Below are 21,141 nucleotides of genomic sequence, written 5' to 3' on the forward strand. Positions count from 1 at the left end.
AGATCAAACCAAATATCTTAAAAATCCAGTATTAAAGCTAAAAGCAAATAAAAGCAGCAAAATATACACTTGGCAGAGTCAGAATTAACAGGACAGGAATGAGTCAAAGGTCCCAGGATTTCAAAACGGTGATACTGCACGTAACCGCCACCAGGAAGACCCTTTATCCTGAATCCCCCCTTGTGCCCCCATAATTGTCCTGCATCTCTCTGAAGCTGAAAGCCGAGCAAATGCACAGTCAGACCATATGGGACACTAGACACTTTGCATGGTTGTGTGAACAGATTTGAGAGTTTCAGCAGGCTGACAAGATGATCCTTGCTTGTGAATCTAGGACACCATCCACGAGGGACTCTTCCAACACAAGCCCCACTGAAGTGAGTTGCGTTTGTGTGCTAGTCCCTTAACAATTGGTCTCAGCAGATAAAAATAGACTTTCAAATAGGTTGAATTGACAGGAACTGAACGTGGGAGGGGGAGACGCAAGAATTGACATTTTCTCCTTATGTAATAAAAATCTGTGTGTGATGGGTCTGGGGGTCCCATTGGGGAATGTGAATTTTGATCGGCTTAATTGGCTTTGTGCAATACTGGGTTTCATGGCAGGCATGGGCCCCCTTGTGCCGGGAAGACCCACATTCCAGGATCCAGTCCGAGGTGGGGGCCTGTGCCTGGCCACGAAGCATTCTCGATCCTGGGGAGCCGTTGTGAGGTCCGAGCAGGATCTGTGGGGATTTTTATCCTCCTCACCGTCACTGTGTGGACTTGAGACAATTCAGGATTTCCGTGAAGAGCACCTAGGTGGAAGGCTTCTTAGATTGTCACTGTTTCATCACTGCAGAACTTTCTGTGGCTAGGCTGCCCTCTTGCTGGGATGCTCCCCTCTCCCCACGCACGCTCTGCTTTATCCTCTGAATTCCCGGTGGCGCAATCACAACGGTGAAAGAGCCTTTTAGCACCTTTGTTCTCCTTCCCTGGTGGCGACTGGACCCAGCTGGTTGCAAACAAGAGAACCTTCCTCCAACAAAGCCTCTCTCTCCTGCCCACCCCGCTTCAATCGTTTTAAGACACAAACACCCCCAAACCTGTTGAGGATTCGAAGCAGCTTGAGATGTGGAAGGAGTATTAAGTACTTGTAATGGGGAGATGAGGGCCCCAGGGATGCAGGGAGATAAACAAGCACAATTAAGACAAAACCTGCCATGGCAAACAGAATTTAAGCTAAACAGATGCCCCAGACCATTTGGGGAGGGGGTGGCATTGAGGGTGATAAGGAATTGATTTCTGTCTTGTTTACACTTTGCAAGCCCCACCGCGGTCAACCAGGAAGATAAATATTTCATACACTCCTGATTTTAGTTAATTTTCCCCCTCCCAGCACCTCACAGTGGTACTGCTCCCTGCTCACAGTGACCAGGCCTGAGTTTCTTCTGCATTCACACGGAGCAACTAATTGGCTATGAAGGGCCCCTGTGTTTAAATGGGCTTGACAGGAATTTAAATTTTGTTTCAATCAACCTCTGTGCTTGCAGCCTGCTCCACTTCCTAATTTTTAAATTAAACATCATTTTATATTATTCCTTATTACAGATTGGCTTTCAGTTCCTAGTTTTAATGTCCACTACAGGCCCACAACCACACTTGGGGCTCATGAAGACTTTGCATACTTCGGGTCAATAGAAATTGGTTCTTTTGTAGAAACCCATCTGCTTCTTTGGAATTGAGGTTGAGCTGTGGAATGCCAACTCCTCAATTAACGCAATCAGCTGCCACAGCTCAGGGCCTATATTTAGCTCCCTGGGAGTAAAAGAAAGAAAAGGGAAGATTGCTACCCATGATATGGTGGAAGAGGCCAGGGACTGAGTAGTGAGGATCTTGGCTGGAAAGGAGCAAAGGAGGGTTTGTGGGAAATAGGTTCATGTAGTAGAAGGTGGTGGTATTTCGTCCTCCAATAGACCCTTCCCTCTACTCTTTTCTCCCCAGAACTGGAAGCGGGAAAAAGATTTCACAAGATACATTCTGGGAATATCCTGTATTCAGTTTGGATTGTAGGAGAAAGCAGTAACTTCTGTCCAAAGCAAAGCCGAATCTCAAATTATCTAACTTGTTTGTATTGTGGAAGCATAACCTTCTAGCATACTTTTATTAATTACTTGAATGAAGAGGTGGATGCTTATCAGATCTGCAGATGAGATAGTATGGGGTGCAATAGCTAGAAGAAGAGAAAGAAAATTCAAAACAATCTTATTAGATTATTGAAATGGACTGGAAATTACAGAATGAAAATTAACTGAGACTAATGCAACATTCTTTATTTAAGGAAACAAAAATCCAATGTCCAGATACTGTTTAGGATGGGAAATATCTGGCTTGATAATACCACGTCTGCAAAAGAATTTGGAATAGTGGTTGATTACAAACCAAATTTGAGCTGGTGGTATATGTGGCTACAAAAAAAGACAAATGCAGTTTCAGGCTGTATCAACAGAAGTATCATTTCCAAATCATGGAAAATCCTGTTCTTCCAATATATTCTACTTTGATCAGACCCATCTTGAACACAGTGCCAACTTCTGGCACCATTTGTTAAGAAGGATTCAGAGAAATTGAACCAGTTCAAAGAAGGGCAGCAAAGATGACCAGGGAACTCGAAACCCTTGTGGACAGAGACTGAAGGAGCCCAGTATGTTTAGTCTTGAGAAAGGAGGGCTAGGGAAAGATATGTTAGCACTCTTGAAATATCTGAAAGGCTGTTCCATAGAAGGTCAGGAATGGTTCTCTCTTGTTCCAGAGTGCAGGACATAGAATGATAGATTTAAATTACAGGAAGGCAGATTCTGATTGAACCTTAGAATATACAGGTGGGCTCCCCTTTATTGAAGGTATTCAAAACAGGCTACATTAGGGATGCTTTAATTTGGTTTCCTGCATTGGGCAGGATTGTATCCATGACTTAAATGGCTCCTTCCAGCTCTAGAAATCCATACTTTTATGTCTTGGCCCAAAATATAGTCTCCTCAGTTCACTAAAGGACTAGTAGATCTTCCAAATCTTAGGGATTAATCAACCTACAGAGTTTCACATTTCCTTTCCTTTCCTTTTCCCTCTGGCAGTGAACCAGGCATTTGACTTTCAAGAGATTGGTGTACAGTGGCAGGGTTATCTGCTGTATTTGCAACTCTAAACAATGTTGACCTCTGCATCCAGTTGCCAGCAATCTAGGTGAAGAGTAAAATACTTCGTCTTGCCCCAGCCCTGAAACAATGTGGTTGTGATGATCCAGGTAGTCCCCATTTCTCCTTAACTTGGCTTGGTCTAATCTGCCTTGGCAAATTGTAAACCTGTATTTGACTTGTCTGGAAGTAACCTTAAATTGTAATCTTGTAAAGATTCCTGTGTTGTATCCCTCTCTCCTTCTCCTAATGAGGTTATGACCAAATGCTCATTATAATTGCTTTAGACTCCTTTTAATTTTCAAGCTTATTAATCATAAGAAGAGTTATTTAAAATTGCATAAATTAATCTTAGATTAAAAGCCCATCAAAGTCTCAAAACAATTAAGAATAAGTAGGATTTCCCTGGGGCAGTGAGTTTTATTTTAATAGTGTAGCCAGGTGAATATCAGAACATTTGAAGTGCAGGGATGATTAATGTTTCTGACGATTTTGGAGGAGAGATTTTAAAATGGCAACTCTCAAAGTCTCATCTTGAGCTTACTGTATGATTCAAATCTATTGTCTCTCACGTGCGCTAATGAGCATTTTAATTACAGTGTGGAATAGGGCACCGAACCATGCAAGAGGCCAATTTCTCCATTGGAAAATAGCAATGGAAAAAAGTCAGTTTCAATTTGGCTCCTTGATGGTGGTGGGTTTTTACTGCTAAAAGCATGTGGCTCTTACAGGGGGGTTGTGGGACCTGCAAGCTTGCATTCCAACTTTTCCAAGCTCATATGGCCAAATAAAAGGCCTGCTCCTTGGCTCTGGTTCCTTATTACTCCTTCTCGTTCTTTATGCAGTAGTAGTTTCTCATTGTTAAGCACAATAAACTCTTTCCAGTAGGCCAGAGAACAATGCCTGGGTCTATTTAAGAATTTAATTTCAGCACATTCTAAATGTGGGTGAAGAACACCTGGGTGAAGCAGATCCTTTCCTAGCCCCATATAGCCCAATTAAAGGAGCAGGAGAAGCAGTAGCATGCTAGTAAGTGTTTCACAACCAGCTCGGGGGGGGGGGGATTCCATCACCTGCTGCCTCACTGATACCACTGGCTCCATTGCCACCACTGCCTCACGCACTACCACCAAACAGCTGATCAGTAGGACCATCATGGCTCAGCTCTGCTCTCAACCAGCCCACAATTTAGCAACCGGCTCTCACGAGCCAGTATGAGGCAGCTCCATGGCACACATATGTGCGCACACAGACACACATGAGCAGAAGCCAAACCTGTCTGGGATGAAGAGGAGGAAAAAAGACTGATAGAAAGATATGTGGGAATGCTATTCTAGTCCCATTGAGCAATCTTTGGAGGAGGCAAAAGAGGGTACTGGGAGAGGACTATTCCACTTAACCCCCGCATGCATCAGATGTGGAGCCCAAATTCTCTTTCAGAACACGGGTTCTGCTGAAATTCAGCCATTGGCAATGTCGGCTAATCAGAAAATAAAAAAGCAAACCAACACTTGGGCAAATCCTATTGGAAATTTAGGAGAACAGGAAAGGATGACATGTCTGGACTGAACCCCAGAAGCTTTTGAGCCTATCAGTTTGTTTTCGCAATAAGCTGTTTTTGCAATAAGCTGATTTTTGTTGTTATTCAACAAACTACAGTTTATTGCGAATAATAATAATAGTACCAATATTATTATTGTGATTATTACTTAATTATAATTATTAATACAGCTTATTGTGAATTATTATTATTTATTTATGGCCAGAGTACCCAAATAAATGTGACTTGTTTGGTTTCATGTGTGAACCCAGTCATAATTTTTTGCTTATGATTAAGTGTGACTTCGTGGCTTAGTCAACAGTTCTTGGTAAAAGAAGCCATCGTTTTTGTGTGAATCCAGCCAGTAAGTGTCACATTCTACTCCGTAAAGAACTTCTGCCCTGCGCCAGAGTATTTTTTAGGAAAGAATCCATATAAAATTGCTGCGTTCTGTTCTAGAGAGAAGGACTGCTCAGCTGCAAGGCTCTTGTTTTACAAATCAAACCATGTAGCCTGAAGAAATACTAATTTCTCTGTTTGCTAAGGCGCTGTGGGTTTCCCCCCTTTCTCTTTATGCTGTCCTGACTCAAGTCCTGACCAGCAAGCGTGCGATGCCCCCAGCCCTAATGTGCCATTAACGATAGGTTAATGTACAGGATAATGTTTGACAGGCTCTGGGTTCATTACGCTTCTGAGTATAAGATCTTTCTGCAGAGGCCCATGGTCTCATTGCATTATATCACGCAATAAAAGTACCCTTTTAATATCACACACTAATAAACTGTACTTGAAGAACCATCGGAGGGCACCACAGCCCTTCCAGCAACAGAGCTTTCCACTGCAACAGTTGGGATTTTCCATCTTATTTTATTGTTTCAGATCCAGATATTTCCTCAAACTTACATCTAAAGGAAAGGCAATTATTTCTGCTGTTCTGATGCATAGTTAAACTCAGCTTTTCATTTCTACTTACAACTGCAGGGCATAGGAAGGCCGTATTGCACGGGCTGGTCCTGGTGCCCAAATCCATTTCAATAGCAGGCTCCCTAGGTGTGTAGGGGCTCAAGATTGGGCCTTCGATGGGGTGAAGTTAGTGAGATCAAGAATGCCGTGCTAGACTCTAAAAAGCTTCCACCCCTACTTCAAAAGTTGCTTGTTGCGATTTGGGAGTCTGAAAGAGCCCAGGGAAGGCTTTGAAAATAATTTTCCTTATCTGGGGTCCCACACCTTTAAAGGGGAGCCTGGATTTTAGATTTCTTAAGTTCCATTTGTTGTTGAGGTATTTAACGCATTTAACATACACAGTTTATAATAAAGTATGTCTGAATGTGTTATGCTATGCCATAAACCACTTTGCTTGCATATATTTAAAGAAAAGCTGCATATCCAGCCAAACGGCCTTATGAAAATCTTGGCAAAAGTTCATGTGGGCCTCGGTTCACTTTGCATCTCGATCGTTTGATTCTTATTCTGCTCACTGCCAGTATCTCTGTACAAGAATGTTTAATTCTGTACTCAGTCCAGGCACATATCCTCTAAAAAAAAAACATTCAAAGAGTGACGATGCAAAAATAAACATCATTATCAAATCTCTTCCAAAATACCAAAAAGCTACACATTTAAAATATTCTGATGTTGAGAATAAAATGAGCAGCTTCAACACTCTTAGATAAAGTCACCCTCCCTCCACCGTCTGTAACCAAAGAAAGCTTTGGAATAGAAATGTTTTTACCAACTAACCAACATGACGCCAAAGTGCTGCATATCTTTCTGCTTCTTCTGGAAAGCAGAAGGTGTTGTAGATTGTTTAAAGACTTGGGTAAGAAAGTTCAGGAAACTTCCTTCAGAAGCGGAGCAAGAAATTACACATTCCTTGGGGGAGTCTAACATCTGAACTAAGGATAAACCCAAGAAGGAAGGGAATTGGGAAGGTGTCAGTTAGACGTAATTGCTGAACAAAACCAGATGGTCTTTGGCCACCTCCAACACTCTACGGATCTTGGAAAGAGTTAATCGCCTTATACAAAACCAGTGGCTCTAAAAAGGCAGCCTTTCTCAAGAAAATGAGATGTGACAAGTTCATTTAAAATGCCCGGTTTGTCATTGTTTATCTCATTTTCAGAGTTGGCAAAGAAAATTAGGCTGCCTGACACTCACCCACTACCATCTCTAGGCCTCTGACCTGACCTGACCAGGACTGAATCTCTTGCCCCGAAAGAGTGGACTTTCCCCAGAGCTTAAAGGAGCTTTCCTTTCCCCAGCTCTTGAACCCGAGAAACTAAAGCAAAATTCTGGGGAAATCGACATATCTTGATCTTTGAGCAAGTGGGTGGGCAGAGCAATAATTGTTTTTATTGCTTCCTGATAATTGTGGGCCATGATACTGTAGGATTAAGATTCTACTGGACCACCAGAGATTCCTTAATGGGGAAAATGATACATAGGTTGATTAAGTAAGAAAATAAATTCAACGAAAGCTAAGGCGTGTTTCTTAAGAAATACATAGAAGTAAAGGTGTGTCTCCATTTTTAATTTTCATTGTCTCGTAGCTAATATTAGCCTAATTCTGATAGATAGTAGGCTTCTCCCCTCAGTGCTGGGAGCTTTATCCATGCATTTTCATTCCCTTAGTAGAGCTCACACAATTGTTCTGTGTGCCCTGTGTACCGAAAAAGGAGGGACTTACTTTCCTTCATCCTTGTAAGATGTTGCCTTGACATGACAGTATTTTCTTTCACCCCATCCTACCTCGCAACCCTTGTGGTGCTGGAGTTGAGTAGCATCCTCTCAACAAAGTTAAGGGCATTGTCCAGCACCACCGAGGCAGGGTAGGGCCACAGGGGTAGCTTGTCCAGCAATGGCTAAAACCAAGGAGAAGGACTGATGGTACCAGCCTTGTTCAGACACAGGGGTGTCCTCGTGCTAATGTTGAGGGCGAGCCCAGGGAATTGGGTTGTAAGCCAACAGGTGCTGAATGGATTATGAGCCAAGATATTCTGACCAATTAGCCCAGCCTTTCCCAACCTTGGTAGCCTCCAGAGGTATGGCCTTCAGTTCCCAGAATTCTTAGCAACAGCCATGCTGGATTGGGGAATTCTGGGAGTTGAAGTCCATACATCTGGAAGTTGCCACAGTTGGGAAGCATTGGATTAACCATTGGCCCCTCCCTTCTGTATAGGAGAGCTTGTGGGATACTTCTGAACATTAGCTCCAGACCTAGTTCCAGAAGCAGACGGCCCAGATCCCTCACGAACAAAGTCTCTCCTCTGGAGCATTCGCTGCGGTAGAAAATGCATTTCAAACTTCTGTGCATTTACATTTATGCACCATTACTCGGTAAAATGAAGAGAGTTCCTACCAGGATATTTAAGAGCTGTGGACTTTTTCAGTCTGGACCAATATCCCTCACGAATAAAGGGCCTCCCTCCCCCTGAAGCTGGCGAAGCGCACAAAGACCCTCATTCTCCTTTTTCTTTCTCTCTCTTGTTTTTCATTACTTCCTTCCATGCTTGTGTGTTCTATTTGTTTCTTCTTTCCTTAGAAATGAGAATGTCGGGTTAACAAATGGGGTCTGTCTCTTTCTAACTGCCTGGAACTTCATTATACCTGCACGAGCTGCCAGCTCCGTTTCCAATGTCGCTGGCTCATTTTTGCACCCCCGCCCCCGCCCTCGATCCTCCTTGCAGCCCCTCCAGCTCTCTGCGTCTTCCTGCTGCGCTTTTGCCCCAGCAAAATCCACCCCTGATGGGGGAGGCGTTGAGATGATCGAAGGGCAGCCATCTCTGCTGCCGCCGCCTTGTGCTCAAGCTGCCCTTTTGTCTGGGGAGAAAAGAACTTGCTCCTGCATCTGCTGGGGCCGGACAGCTTGGCAAGGGGCTCTTTCCCCAGCCGTTCTTCTGCAGCGGCTGCTGGGTTTGTATACCTATTGGTTTGTTAGGTTGCTCCACCACGACATCTCATGACTCTTGGCACTTCGCAGTAGTTACAAAATATGACAATGAGCCATCGAAGTTGAAATCGTTACATCAAATTCACGTAAAGCAACCGTGACGTTGCAGTTCACCCCAAAGTTCTCCAGAATAAGGTGGCTAATTAGCTTTTCAGGAGGCTCCATGCCAAGGAAAGATTCTGTACCAAGGTACCAAAAATGTCAGTAGCAGCCATGCATAGGGTCAGATCCACTCTAGATAGTGGAGAATATTTATTTTTTTAAGTATGTTTTTCCGAAACTCTTGCCAGCCATCGGACCCTCAAGAAGGCCACTTCCATGTTTGCCCTTGGCCGCCTTCTGAGGATCTGGAACTTTGGCACAGCTGTCCAGTCGCCAGCGGTGGCAAGAGATGAATGGCCCATTTTCCCTTGGAAAAGTAATTCATGCTGGAAACCAGCAGACTTTGTTTAATGGCTGATTTTACCAGCTCTGTGAATTCACTCTCTTTGTCTTCAGCATCTTGATTTGTTTCTCTCTTCCTTGACCCTTGTTGGGTTTGTGGCTGGCTTATTTAAAAGGCTAGACAGGTAATTCTGGCCTTGACTGTGAATGAGGACATCTTTTCCGTTCCTCCAGGGATCTCCATGAGTTTTACAAACAGTTAAGTGAATTTAACCTTGTGGCATTTGGTAAAGAGTAATTACAGTAAGGAATCTGGGTTCTGAAGGGCTAAGCCTGGGATTTGACCAGAAGGATATCTGGGGTGCACGGGGGTCTGGTTCGGGCCCTGACAAATACCACGTTAGGCAATCAGAAAAATAATGCTGAAAACCAAAGGTATATGCATTCTTTCCTTTCCTCTATTCCTCCTCCTGTCAGGATTGAGGGACAGGGGAGGAAAGAGATCCCAGCGCTGTGGGAGGTGGAAGGATTTGGACTCACACGGGTAGCAGCGACTGCATCTGAAGACACACCTACCCTGTGGCAGAAATGGGGTGAATTTGGAATAACCTGAAAGCCCTTCCTGATCTTTATACCATCCGGGGGGGGGGGGGCGGGTTGGAGACATTACATTAATAAACGCAGAGACATAGAAGGGCCTTCCTTGCCTAAGCAGCAAGAAACCTGTTGTTGCCATCTCCAGCATGTCCAAAGCTCTCTATCTCTGGTGGAGGATGCATGTCACTTCCCTCAAGTCCAAGGAGGAGATTAACTAAATCTCCGTCTTCCTAATGTGATTACATCTCAAAGCTGCTTCTTGCCAGCATTTTCCTCTCTCCCTCTCCCCACACCATCTGTGCATCTCACCTCTATCTCTATCTACTTTTTGCCGGTCTTTTGCTCAGTACACTCCCATCGCTTCTTGAAGAGTTTGGGGCCATGTTGTTAAGCTGATAGTCTTGAAGGAAGTGATGTGTTTTGGAGATAAGAAACAGAACCAATCACTCAAGACTTTTAAAAGGAGTTAGTTGCCCGTTTCAAGCTTGTTTCACAGTTCCCCCTTCTGTCCTTCCCTTCACCCCAAATCTAAGAGTAGAGGGAGACCTCAGAGAACAAGCACGTTGCACAGCCCTCTGAGAATAGGGCTTTGTGCGTTACATGCCTGTCTCATGTAGCCCAGCACAAAGCGCAGAAGCTGGTAGCATCTGCAAGGGCTTTCAGATCTGTGTTCCTGTTCTTTGCCTTTCAACCAAATGTCTCCCTCTGTAGTAACCGAAAACCCTGGAGTATCTCCTGTGGCCTCCTTAGGTGATCCTGGAGACAAGAGAGAAAAGGGAACTTCTCCATGGCTCCCACATTCTGTCTCTCTGTCATCTGTGCAACTGCAAATCCCACATTTTGTCACGCCTTTGTCACCTGGGGATGAAATATGAAATGTATCAAAATTAATACTGAGGAAAGGAGAAAGAGAAACACCGGAATGTTTATAGGCATGTGGGAAACCTGTTTGACTTCTTCCCTTCAGCTACTAGAAAAGCCCTATTCAATTCCAGTGACGTATCTGTGGGCTTCTCAAATTGAGCCTTCAAAAGAAAGCCACCATATTTTTGATCTTAAAAAAGAATGCTCTCTCTCTCACACACAGACACAGAGAGAGAGAGAAAGAGCAAGAGAGAAATTCATAGCCTTACACGAGCTACATATTTCAGTGATAAAACTCCACCCTTCTTTTGGCAGAAGGGTGGTTCGCACAGTTGGGATTTCTCGTGGAAGGATTTTTAGCAGGGCGGCAAGAATCTTGCATCTCCTTCATTCCTCAGCTATTTGACCCTCTTGACTAGACCCACTTTTCCTTTTAGGGCCACCTCTTTATTGTCCAGTACAATGACGGGAACGCCGAAGTTGTCTCCATGTGGGTGTGCCGGACGCTGGAGGAGAGGCGCTTGCAGCAACAGGGATCCCAGTGAGATTCAGAGATGCTCGCTCTCTCCAGCAAGACTGAAGCCAAACAGACTCTGAAGAGGTTGGTGGGGATTTCGTTTCACCAGTTGAGCCCATCCAGATAGACGCAGGATCTTTTGCTTCAGAAGTTCAACAAAGATATCCTTTGCCACCCGTCTCACTGCCTCCTGCATCCTTAAGACAATATGAACATATATTTTATTAAACTGAATGTATATATGTTGGCCTCCAAGTATTTTATACACTTTGGGGTCTTTGCTAGCTTAACCTAAGTACGTGAGCAGAATGGAGGTAGCAGACCTGTGGACTCAATCAATCCTGTGCCTGCTTTGGATTTGAAATTGAAATTGAAATATTAGATGATGGACCAGCCAATGAAAATGGATAAAGATGAAAGAATAAAAAAGCGTAAGCAGTGTCTGCCACAGAGTGTGTGCTAAATTTATTTTTGGAACAGACAAGTGTGCACTTACACTATCCCCTATACCCACTCCTTGTGCAGGACAACTAGGATACCAAGGACGTCAGGACCTTTTGACAGAACGTGAGGAAGGAAGGAAAGTTGAGTTGGGTTTCATTTGTTGTTCTTTTTGTTATCATTATTTTACAAGCAGCATCGTAATAATTGCTCTGCTGCATCAAGTCAGAAGTCAGTCCATCTACGGAGGTCCACAACAGCCATCCATTAAATCCATTCATTTGAGTGGCAGAACAACTCCTTGATACTGAACAAGTCTAAGGTTCGTTCTGAGGGGAACTCTTGCCCAAAATGCAGAAGAGGTGCTGCTGGTCATGGTTGACAGCAGAGTTGGACACTTTCATAGGGAGCTTCTTTGTTCCTATTCAGCAAGCCTAAGATATGCTTAAGCCACTGATTTCTCTCTCTCTGCACAAACTTTGCCTGAGGCTGATGTGCCTTGTCATTCCTTTGTTCAATTAAATGTGTGTGTTTGTGCAACCAACACTAGTGAAGGCTGCAATAGCTGGGTTTGCAGAACACCAGGCTAAATTGAGCTTGGGCAGTTTGTGATTGAAGATGGTCTGGGAATCCATGCTGTCAAAGTGGCCTACTGACTTAGCAAACTGTGTGAACCGTGCCATCCCATTAAGCTGTCTTTAATTTATTTGTTTATTTATTATTTGTTTATTACACCAATGTATATGCTGCCTGATTTACCAGACTCTAGGTGGTATACATGGATAATATAGTTTATTTGTTTCTGCAGAACGTATGGGAAGATAGCAATTGCAAGTTCTTACCTAGTTGAGGGGTTAGCATCTTATGTGAATCTAACTGATCAGTGTGATGAAGTCTCCACATGAACATCACCAAATGGAGTCATGTGTCAAATGGAGGCCAACTCCTAAAGAAATGGGGATGGGTGTTCTGCAATCCTCAGATGTCCTAACCCTTCAGTAGTTTGCTCTGCAAACAATTCAGGCCTCTGCCAGAAAGAAGAGACAGAAAACAGGAAGAAGGAAATTCCTGCTGTAATCTAGCCCACCAACAACTGGTAGCATCTGGCACGCAACCTAAAAGGAGTTCAGCCTTCAGCAGAAAGTAAGGCTTCTCCTTTGCACTCTAAAACGCGGATCTGTGGCAATGACTACTTTGTTGACTGCCCTACTCCATTCTGGTCCCATTTCTAAATAATTATGACATTAAAAGACTATATTGAAAGTTGAAGAATTTGGGGGGGGGTTTTAATCACTAGTATTTCATTGTTGTTCCAAATTTGCTTTATATTTTTGAGTCTTTTACATGCATGGCATTTTTATTATTCTTTTTAATGCACTTAAAAAGCATTTCCTCTGCTCTTTTTTCTTGAGGAAGTTCTCCAGAAGCCTGCTCTCTTGGGGTGTCATGATAGGAAGCAAAATCGCTTACTGAGCGGGCTGTGCCTGCGGTGCTCGGTCACTAGAGGTCTGAAGTGGATCCGGGTGGATTGGAGGGACCCGGCCTCTTGTAGCGAGAAACTTTTGCTGAACAATTACAACTCCTAACCGTTGCTTCAGAGGCAGCCCAGAAACGCCTTTGCTGCTTTCCTTGGAGGGATCATCAATCTCCAGGTGAAGGATAGAGATTGCAGGCACGAACTTATAGACGAAAGTTTGTCTTAATTGCTGCAATGTCACAGCCTCTCTGGCAGATAACAGTACAATGAATGACTCAATGTGACTGGTGGCTGCGGGTGCTTTTTCTAAAAGTGAGACAAATTTCTCTCCTTTCAGCCAGCTGGGCTGAAGCAGCTCTTTCGTTTCCTTTTTTGCTAACACTCTGCATATACCTCTCTGGTTTAAAACGTATTTCTGTTCAATTTAATTTAAAAATCACATTAAGTTCCTCATTTACTTACGTTAAGTTTTTTGGAGCAAAGAGCACGACAACTGCAATCTGCCATTTACTGCTGAAGAACCTTGCGTGTTTTTGAGCCTCTTGTTTTAATTTATCAGCCATACATCAACTATTGATAATCCAAATTGATTCTTTAAGCGTGTTTTAAGTGAAGAATGTGTTCTGAACGTGTCAGCAATCGGTGACAGCCCCATTAATAAAGACATTTTGGATCTGATGATGCTTTATAATTAGCTATCTACTCATTTCATCAAGCTTGCATTAGCCCTTTATAAATAATACAAAAATGACCTCAAATGGATGTACAAGGTCATGTATAAAATGTGGAGAGTCTGTCATTATTTTTGCTGATGATCATATAAGTCTCATCTTGCATACCTGCTTGGTTTGGGAATTAAATGCAGTGTTTTCCCCCTCTTTCTCTCTAATGGAAAGGATCTGCAAGCTCTAGTAAGTCAAGGCGCATAGTGAAAAGAATGGGATCATGATTAAATATAAAGACAACCAGCAACCAGCCTCAGAATTGACAGCGAAGATATCAAAGTGGTGGAGAGCTTCTGCCTTTTAGGATCAACCATCAGCAGTAAAGGAACAAGCAGTCAAGAAACATGCTGCAGAGTAGCACTTGGGAGAGCAGCCACGAAGACCTTGGAAAAGAAATTCAGATGCCGGGAGGTGTCTACTGTATACCTACAAAGAACCAAATGGTGCAGGCAACAATATTCCCTGGGACACTCTATGGAAGTGAAAGTTGGACTTTAAAGAAACAGGATAGAAAGAGCATTGATGCTTTTGAACTTTGGTGTTGGAGAAGACTCCTGAGAATACTGTGGACAACCAAAAAAACAAACCAACGGATCGTTGAACAAATCAACGCAGAGTTCTCACTTGAGGCACAGATTACCAGGCTGAAATGATCCTACTTTGGATATATTATGCAAAGACCCAGCTCTCTGGAGAAGGTTCTAATGCTGGGAAAGATGGAAGGAAAGAGAAGAAGAGGATGACCAGCAGCAGCGTAGAGGAACTCCGTTACAGTGGCAATAAAGAACCGTTGGAAGACCTGAAGGACCAGGTTAGAGATGGATCATCATGCAGAAAACCTATTTGTGATCACTAAGAGTCAACAACAACTTGATGGCACATTATTCTTAATCAATAGATACTTCCTACATTGGAAAGGCAGTATGGGGTGGAAGTTAAATGTATTGGACTAGAATGGAGAAGACCCAAGTTCAATTCCATCTCCAACCATAGAGTGACTGCAGGCTACTCCTCTTCTCTTGGGCCAGCCTACCTCACAGGGGTGTTGTGGAAAAATTGGAGGGGGAATGTTCTGCATGCAGCCAGAGAAAAGGTGGCATATAAATCTAATAAATGCTCAACGGGCTGTGCACACTTTGACCGTGATTCAGAAAGCTCCTCTCTGCTTTTCATCACAGTAGCATTACAGTGAATTAAGTCACTCCTCAGAGCAGCTGCACCTTTCTTGCCTTGGAAGCCTGGAAAACGAGGTTGCCCAAGATCCAGAGGACTTTGGCAGGAATCAGGGCATCCTCCAAGAGAAGGAACCAAGGGCATCAGTCTCCATTCGCTCAGCCCTTGGAAAAACTTTTGCTCTGCACCTTTTCTTGAACTTGGCTTTGGCAATGGGGTGAGGAGGGAGAAGGGGAGACCAGTTCAGTGGGGTTGGGGGTCAAAAAAGTCAAGGTGGCATCTGCAGCCCTGCAGTTAAAGCCCTGGCCACCACTTTTAATGCACCTCATGCAATGGATGCCATCGCGATTTTTTTTTATTCCCCCACTTTCCTCCATGGACACCCCTGAACCAGCCGCCTGGATTTGAAGGGACTTGGAGCTTTTCTCCTGCCACAAATGCCGTGCCAGCAGTATGGCCATTGTTACTGAAGTCCCTCCAATTAAGTCTCTCTGATTAACTTTGCTCAGCTCTAGCTTTTAGTCAAAGAGAAGAGAACAAGGCAGAAGAAATTAGTTTCCAGTGGTTTTTCATTATGCATAAAGTATCAGGATGATGCAGGATAAGAAGCATCCCTAATAATAAGGGGGGAAATCAGTTCAGTGCAGGTGAAACTGCCCATTCCTCAGGGTGGCGGGGGAGCTGCGGTTGCCCTCGAGTATCCCCAGTTCTCTCCAGAGGTTCCTGATGGGAGACGGGTTCCTTGCAAGTACACTTGAGGGATCCAAGTCATCTTAGAGGGTGTCATTACTGTCTGGGCTCATTTCTCAGGAGCTTCCATTTGGCCTGTGTAACACCTGGCCAGGTGTCCTGCAAATATGCTGGGACTACAACTCCCAGAACCCCTAACGAGTTCAAGTACAAGAGTTGCTAACAATTCTGCGCACGTAAAGGGTGTCACGGAGGGAAGGCTAAAGCAATCGGTAACCAAGTCCTAATTCTCATGAGCAATGATGGCGGCCTCATCTTTGATGACTGCTGGATAAGAAGCAATGAAATAATACAGTTGTATTATTTGTGGAAGTGTGTAAGAATCACCCACTTTTCTAGAAAAGCATAACATCTGTCATCTGTGTAGAATAATCTGTTATAATTTATTTATATTTCAAATTTAGTCACTGCCCATCTCACTCAAAGAGCAACTCTGGGCAGTTTACAACAATAAGAATAAAAACCATTTAAAATACAATAAAAACAGCATTCAAAAATAAATAATATAATCCAAGGAACTGGTGGTGTATAATAAGTTATTGACCGACGGGAGCATCTTCAGGGTGCCAACCACCCCCGGGGTTGATTTTCCCTCCTCAAGTCCCACACAAGATGGCAGAGCCAGGTCTTCACTCCTTTCCAGAAGGCCAGGAGAGTGGGGGCCCACCTCGCCTCTGGGGGGAGAGTGTTCCATAGGTCAGGAGCAATGGCAGAGAAGGCCCTCTTCCTGGACCCCAACAGTTGACGCTCCCTAATTGACAGGGTCTGTAGCATACTTTCCCTGCCTGACCAGGTGGGACGGGTCGATGTAATGGGGGTGAGACAGTCCCTCAGGTAACCTGGTTCCATGCCATGTAGGGCTGTAAAGGTGATAACCAACTCCTTGAATTGGGCCCAGAAGCAAACTGGGACCCAGTGCAGCTCACATGTGCCATCCTTGGGGCACCTATGATTCCCCATGCGGCTGCATTTTGAACCAGCTGAAGCTTCTGGATACTTTTCAAGGTTAGCCCCATGTACAGCACATTGCAGTAATCTATACAAGAGATGACTAGGGCATGAGTGACTAACTGGAGGGCTTCCCAATCCAGGAAAGGGCATAACTGGTGCACAACATGCAGTTGAGCAAAGGCCCTCCTGGCCACGACTGCCACCTGCTCCTTGAGCAGGAGTCGTGAGTCCAGGAGGATCCCCAGATTCTGCACCAGGTCTGTCTGGGGCAGGGCCGCCCCATTCAGAACCAAAGATGGTAAACTCCCGGATGCAGAGGAGCCCCAACCCACAGCCACTCCGTCTTACCAGGGCTCAGCTGGAGCCTGTTGTTCCCCATCCAGGCCCCCACAGCCTCCAGGCACCGTGAAAGGGTCGCCATAGCATCACTTAAATCACCCGGGACGGAGATGTATAACTGGGTATCATCTGCCTATTGATGAAACCTCCTCCCATGATGGCGGATGATCTCACCCAATGGTTTCATGTAGATGTTAAAAAGGAGTGGGGAGAGTACCAAACCCTGCAGCACCCCAAAGGATACCATGGTCGATGGTATCGAAAGCTGCTGAGAGGTCAAGAAGAGCAAGGATGGATGTGCTACTCCCATCCTGCTCCCGCCAGAGATCATCCAGAAGTGCCACCAGTGCTGTTTCCATCCTATATCTGGGCCTGAAACTCGACTGAAAATCATCTGTTTCCTCCAGGATCCTTTGGAGCTGTAGTGCCACCACTTTCTCAACCACCTTCCCTTAAATGGGGAGGTGGGAGACTGGATGAAAATTGTCCAGCACGGTGGGGGTACAGTGATGGTTTCTTGAGGAGGGGGTGCACCAGCGCCTCTTTAAAGGCAGCCAGAAACACCCCCTCCCTCAAGGGTGAATTCACCATCACCTGGACCCACCCACACGTCACCTCCCGAGTTGTCTTAACCAGCCAGGAGGGGCATGGGTGGGTCAAGATGGCAAGCGGTGGCATTTACTGTCGAGGATCCTGTCCACTTCCTCAGGCTTAGGCTAACAGGGTCAAATTGTTCCCAGATAACAGGGTGAGTATGTTCCCCAGGTTTCTCCACAGACCATGCCCCACACTTGGTATCCAAATGCACAGAAAACTCTGTATGGCCCTGCAGGTGAGTCACTAAGCCCGCCTCCCCCAAAAGAGAATGGGTGATCTTAAACAGGCCATTGGGTGGCATTCTGCGGATGCTATAAGAGTGGAGACATATTGATGTTTTGCTGCTGTTACCACCACAAGGTAGGCCTTAATAGCGGCTCTAGCCTGTGTTTGGTCGGATTCAGTCTCATTTTTCCTCCAGCAGCACTCTAGACGTCTCTTAATCCTTTTCAGACCCCTCAACTCCTCCATAAACCACCAGAAGTACCGGGATCGATGGGCCAAGAGAGGTCACATGGGCGCCATCTTGTCCAAAGCCTCAGCTGCCTCCCTATTCCAAGTGGCGGCCAAGGCCTCCATTGGACCATGCAGCAGATCCCTGGGTCCAACCCTCAGCTCCCTTTGGAACCCCATTGGGCACATCAGTCGCTGGGGGTGGACCAATCGAATGGGAGAATCTCAAGGCCACTAGGGCGTGATCTGACCATGACAAGGGGGACAGATATAATTCCCCTTTCAGATCACATTGCCACTGCTCTTACAAGAAAACCATCTCCAGTGTGAGGCCACTGTCTTGAGTTGGGCCACGAATGATCTGGGAAAGGCCCACGGCCACCATGGTGGACGTGAACTCCCAAGCCGCCTCCAAGGTACATCCCGGGAAAGGCAGGTTGAAGTTCCCCAGAACCATGAGTCTGGAGAACTCCACTGCCAGCCCCGCAATGGCTCCAGCAGCTCAGGCAGGGAGGTTGCCACGCAGCAGGGAGGCTGGAACAGCAGCAACCACCCCAGCTCTTCTCGAGAGCCCAACCTAAGAAGGAGGGTCTCACAACTGCCACTTGTGGAGCAGCCCCCTGCAGGCCAGCAGAGACCCCCAGATGACAACCGCTACCCCTCCTCCCCTTCCCTGGGGTCTCGGCTGGTGCCATACCATAAACCCGGCCGGGCACATTTCCAAAAGGGGCTGCCCCCCTTCAGGGCCCAGCCAGGTCTCAGTGATGCACGCCAGGTCGGCCCACTCCTCAGTGATCAGACCACATGTAAGGGGGGCCTTGTTGTTAACTGCCCTGGCGTTAAGAAGCAGCAGCCGGAAGCCAGGGCCGCCATGGATCTGCTGTGTGTGTCCAGAGGGCCAGAACACACCGCTGGGTGTGACTTCCCTGAGAGCAGCCCGCCCTCTGACTCCCGTCAAAACATCCCCTCCCCGGCACCACCTGAACTGCGTAGCCCACCCTGCACTCCCCAGAACTTCCACTTCCCCTAATTAAGGGTCCCTCCCTCCAACCAAACATCCACCACCACACCCAGTCAATCATTTTGGGATACTGGAGATGGGATACTGAGATGTCCACCTGTGCAACAATCTGACAACTTATACTGGGGTTGTACACTGGATGGTTTTGTGTGATCTTGCTCAGCACAGTGTTTCTAAATTTAAAAAAAAATGTGTATTTAAACAATGTATTATAATATTTCTGCTTGACATCACTGAATCCACAGTGTGACATGAGATTTAGTTAAATTCTAAAGTTTTTTGCAGTAAGTCCAGTTTCTAAAAGTTGCAATGGCATATTTTTTCAAAGCAATCCATGTATTTATCTATGACCAAGATGGGTGCTTTTATGAAAGAGTATATGTTTATATGCTTGTCTATATTGTTTATATTATATGGGTTTCCATACAGTACAGTCCTCTGCAAGATAAGAACATAGATACATACACAGGTACTAAAGATATCACACACTTCTACTATGAAAATCCACTATATTATGTTATGTTATGTTATATGTTATATATACATTATAGATAATATTATAGATAAATAGATAGATGATAGAGATGGAAGAGAGAGAGAGAGAGAGAGAGAGTCTGCAAGCAAGGGCAGTAGTTGGATGGGAGACCAAGTACAGAAATCACACACCATTAAGCTGTCAGGAGCCAAGCTCAGTTCAAGGAAGTCTTTACATTTCTCTAGTGTGTCATTTCCTCAATACACTGTTGAAGTCACTGTAGTCTATTATGCCAGGCTCATACGTTTTCATACGCCCAGTAGTTTAAGTCTGTTGGAATATGATCACCATGTATGAGAGCAAACTGCTGTGAATTTGGCACTTCCTCTGCAACATGGTAGGTGAGCTGCATTACAGAGGGAAGCCAAGAGACTTACGACCTTCCTATATCTTAACTGAGTATTAAGTTATGCGTTCTATGGAGTTGCCCCCCGCCCCAAATCTCCTTGTTCTTGACTGGAGAATTCTGGGAGATGAAGTCCACGCATCTTAAAGCAGCCAAGGTTGAGAAACACTGGTCTAGACCTTCAGATCTCACAAATGTTCACGTGGCCATGTTTCCTCTTCTGTCTTCACAATGGCCAAAAACAATACTCAGAGAACTCAAAATCCTCCCGTACTTCTCACTGCCCTCGGGCTACTATTATACAGTTAGAGATTAGTAGTTTTGTCTCCATCCCAGGTTGGTTGATTTGTTTCTGGTTGCCCCCATGACCCTTTCTGATGAACAGCTCAACAATATCCATGTTGCCTATCTTCAGATCACATTAGATTATTCCTTAGGAGTAGCTGTAGTATTTTTCATCAGCAAAAATAATTGCAACAGTTTCTCTTAAAGGATGGTGCTACAGTACAATTTACTCTTGAATATACTGATGAACAGGCATTTGAATGATGTTGTGAATCTGGAGCACTCCATAGTGATGCTACTTTCTTCACCCTGCACTGGATCCTGAACTAGCACCCCACATTCACTATCAGTATATTTCAATGAACGACAATTGTTGATGAATTTCCCCCCTCCTTCGCATGGGTATAACTATGTGCCAGGGAGCTGCTGGCATCTTTAATATCTTAGACTCCTGCCCATAACAAGCAATTTCCCTCAGCTCTTGGCATTCAGAGATCAGATTGGCAGGAGAGGAAAACACCAGTCCAATCCCTGTTAAATTGCAGTGCCTGGTTCTGTATTTTGGATCACAAATGTGGGTTAGAAGCTCCATATCTTGCTTACTAGTACACTGATTTTTAAAAAATCCTCTTTCTGCAATTTGTTTTTTAAAAATCCAATGTCAGCCATTTTATATGGTATCTACAAGCCTTCATGTGTTCATTTTAGTAGTGGAATTACTCAAAAGAAAATATTTTTTCTAAGGAGTCATTGGGGCTTTTCCCAAAGTTTTGCATTTGCTAAAAAGCTGCTCTAGAGAAAGATATTCTGCATGTTGAAAAAGTAACTTTGTCTTTCCTGGAGTCCCCAAATGCTTCAATTTGGCCGTGTTATTTTCAAGAGCAGGGTGCTGAGGGGAAAAAATGTTTCTTGCCTTCTTTTTTTCACAGCCCCCTGCTGCCAGTTTGCCAAGGGCAAAGCGTCATTCTTTGTTTTCTCAACAGCAGTTTGAAAAAGCTCTCTTGGTGTGCGGATTTATTGGCAC

The 21,141-nt window shown here is 44.8% G+C and overlaps 1 protein-coding gene across 4 annotated transcripts in view; it reads left to right on the top strand.

The window, feature by feature from the left end:
• The window catches only part of MAP2K5 (mitogen-activated protein kinase kinase 5), a 135,749-nt gene extending 122,129 nt beyond the window's left edge, over nt 1-13,620 (top strand). For 2 of the 4 annotated variants that reach the window (XM_088139233.1, XM_088139232.1), the window contains one exon: nt 10,945-13,620. Coding sequence is in view for 1 of the 4 variants with exons in the window: in XM_088139232.1 (XP_087995358.1) it covers nt 10,945-11,052 (108 nt within the window). In the remaining 3 variants the exon portion in view is untranslated. The remainder of the gene's footprint in view (nt 1-10,944) is intronic. The other 2 variants (XR_015795874.1, XR_015795875.1) reach the window with 2 other exon arrangements.
• The last annotated feature ends 7,521 nt before the right edge of the window (nt 13,621-21,141 follow it).

Source organism: Python bivittatus, unplaced genomic scaffold (assembly GCF_059951505.1).
Source record: "Python bivittatus isolate LINGU-HERP-01145 unplaced genomic scaffold, Pbiv_v1 ctg000210_np1212, whole genome shotgun sequence".
In the NCBI taxonomy this organism is placed as follows: Eukaryota; Metazoa; Chordata; class Lepidosauria; order Squamata; family Pythonidae; genus Python; species Python bivittatus.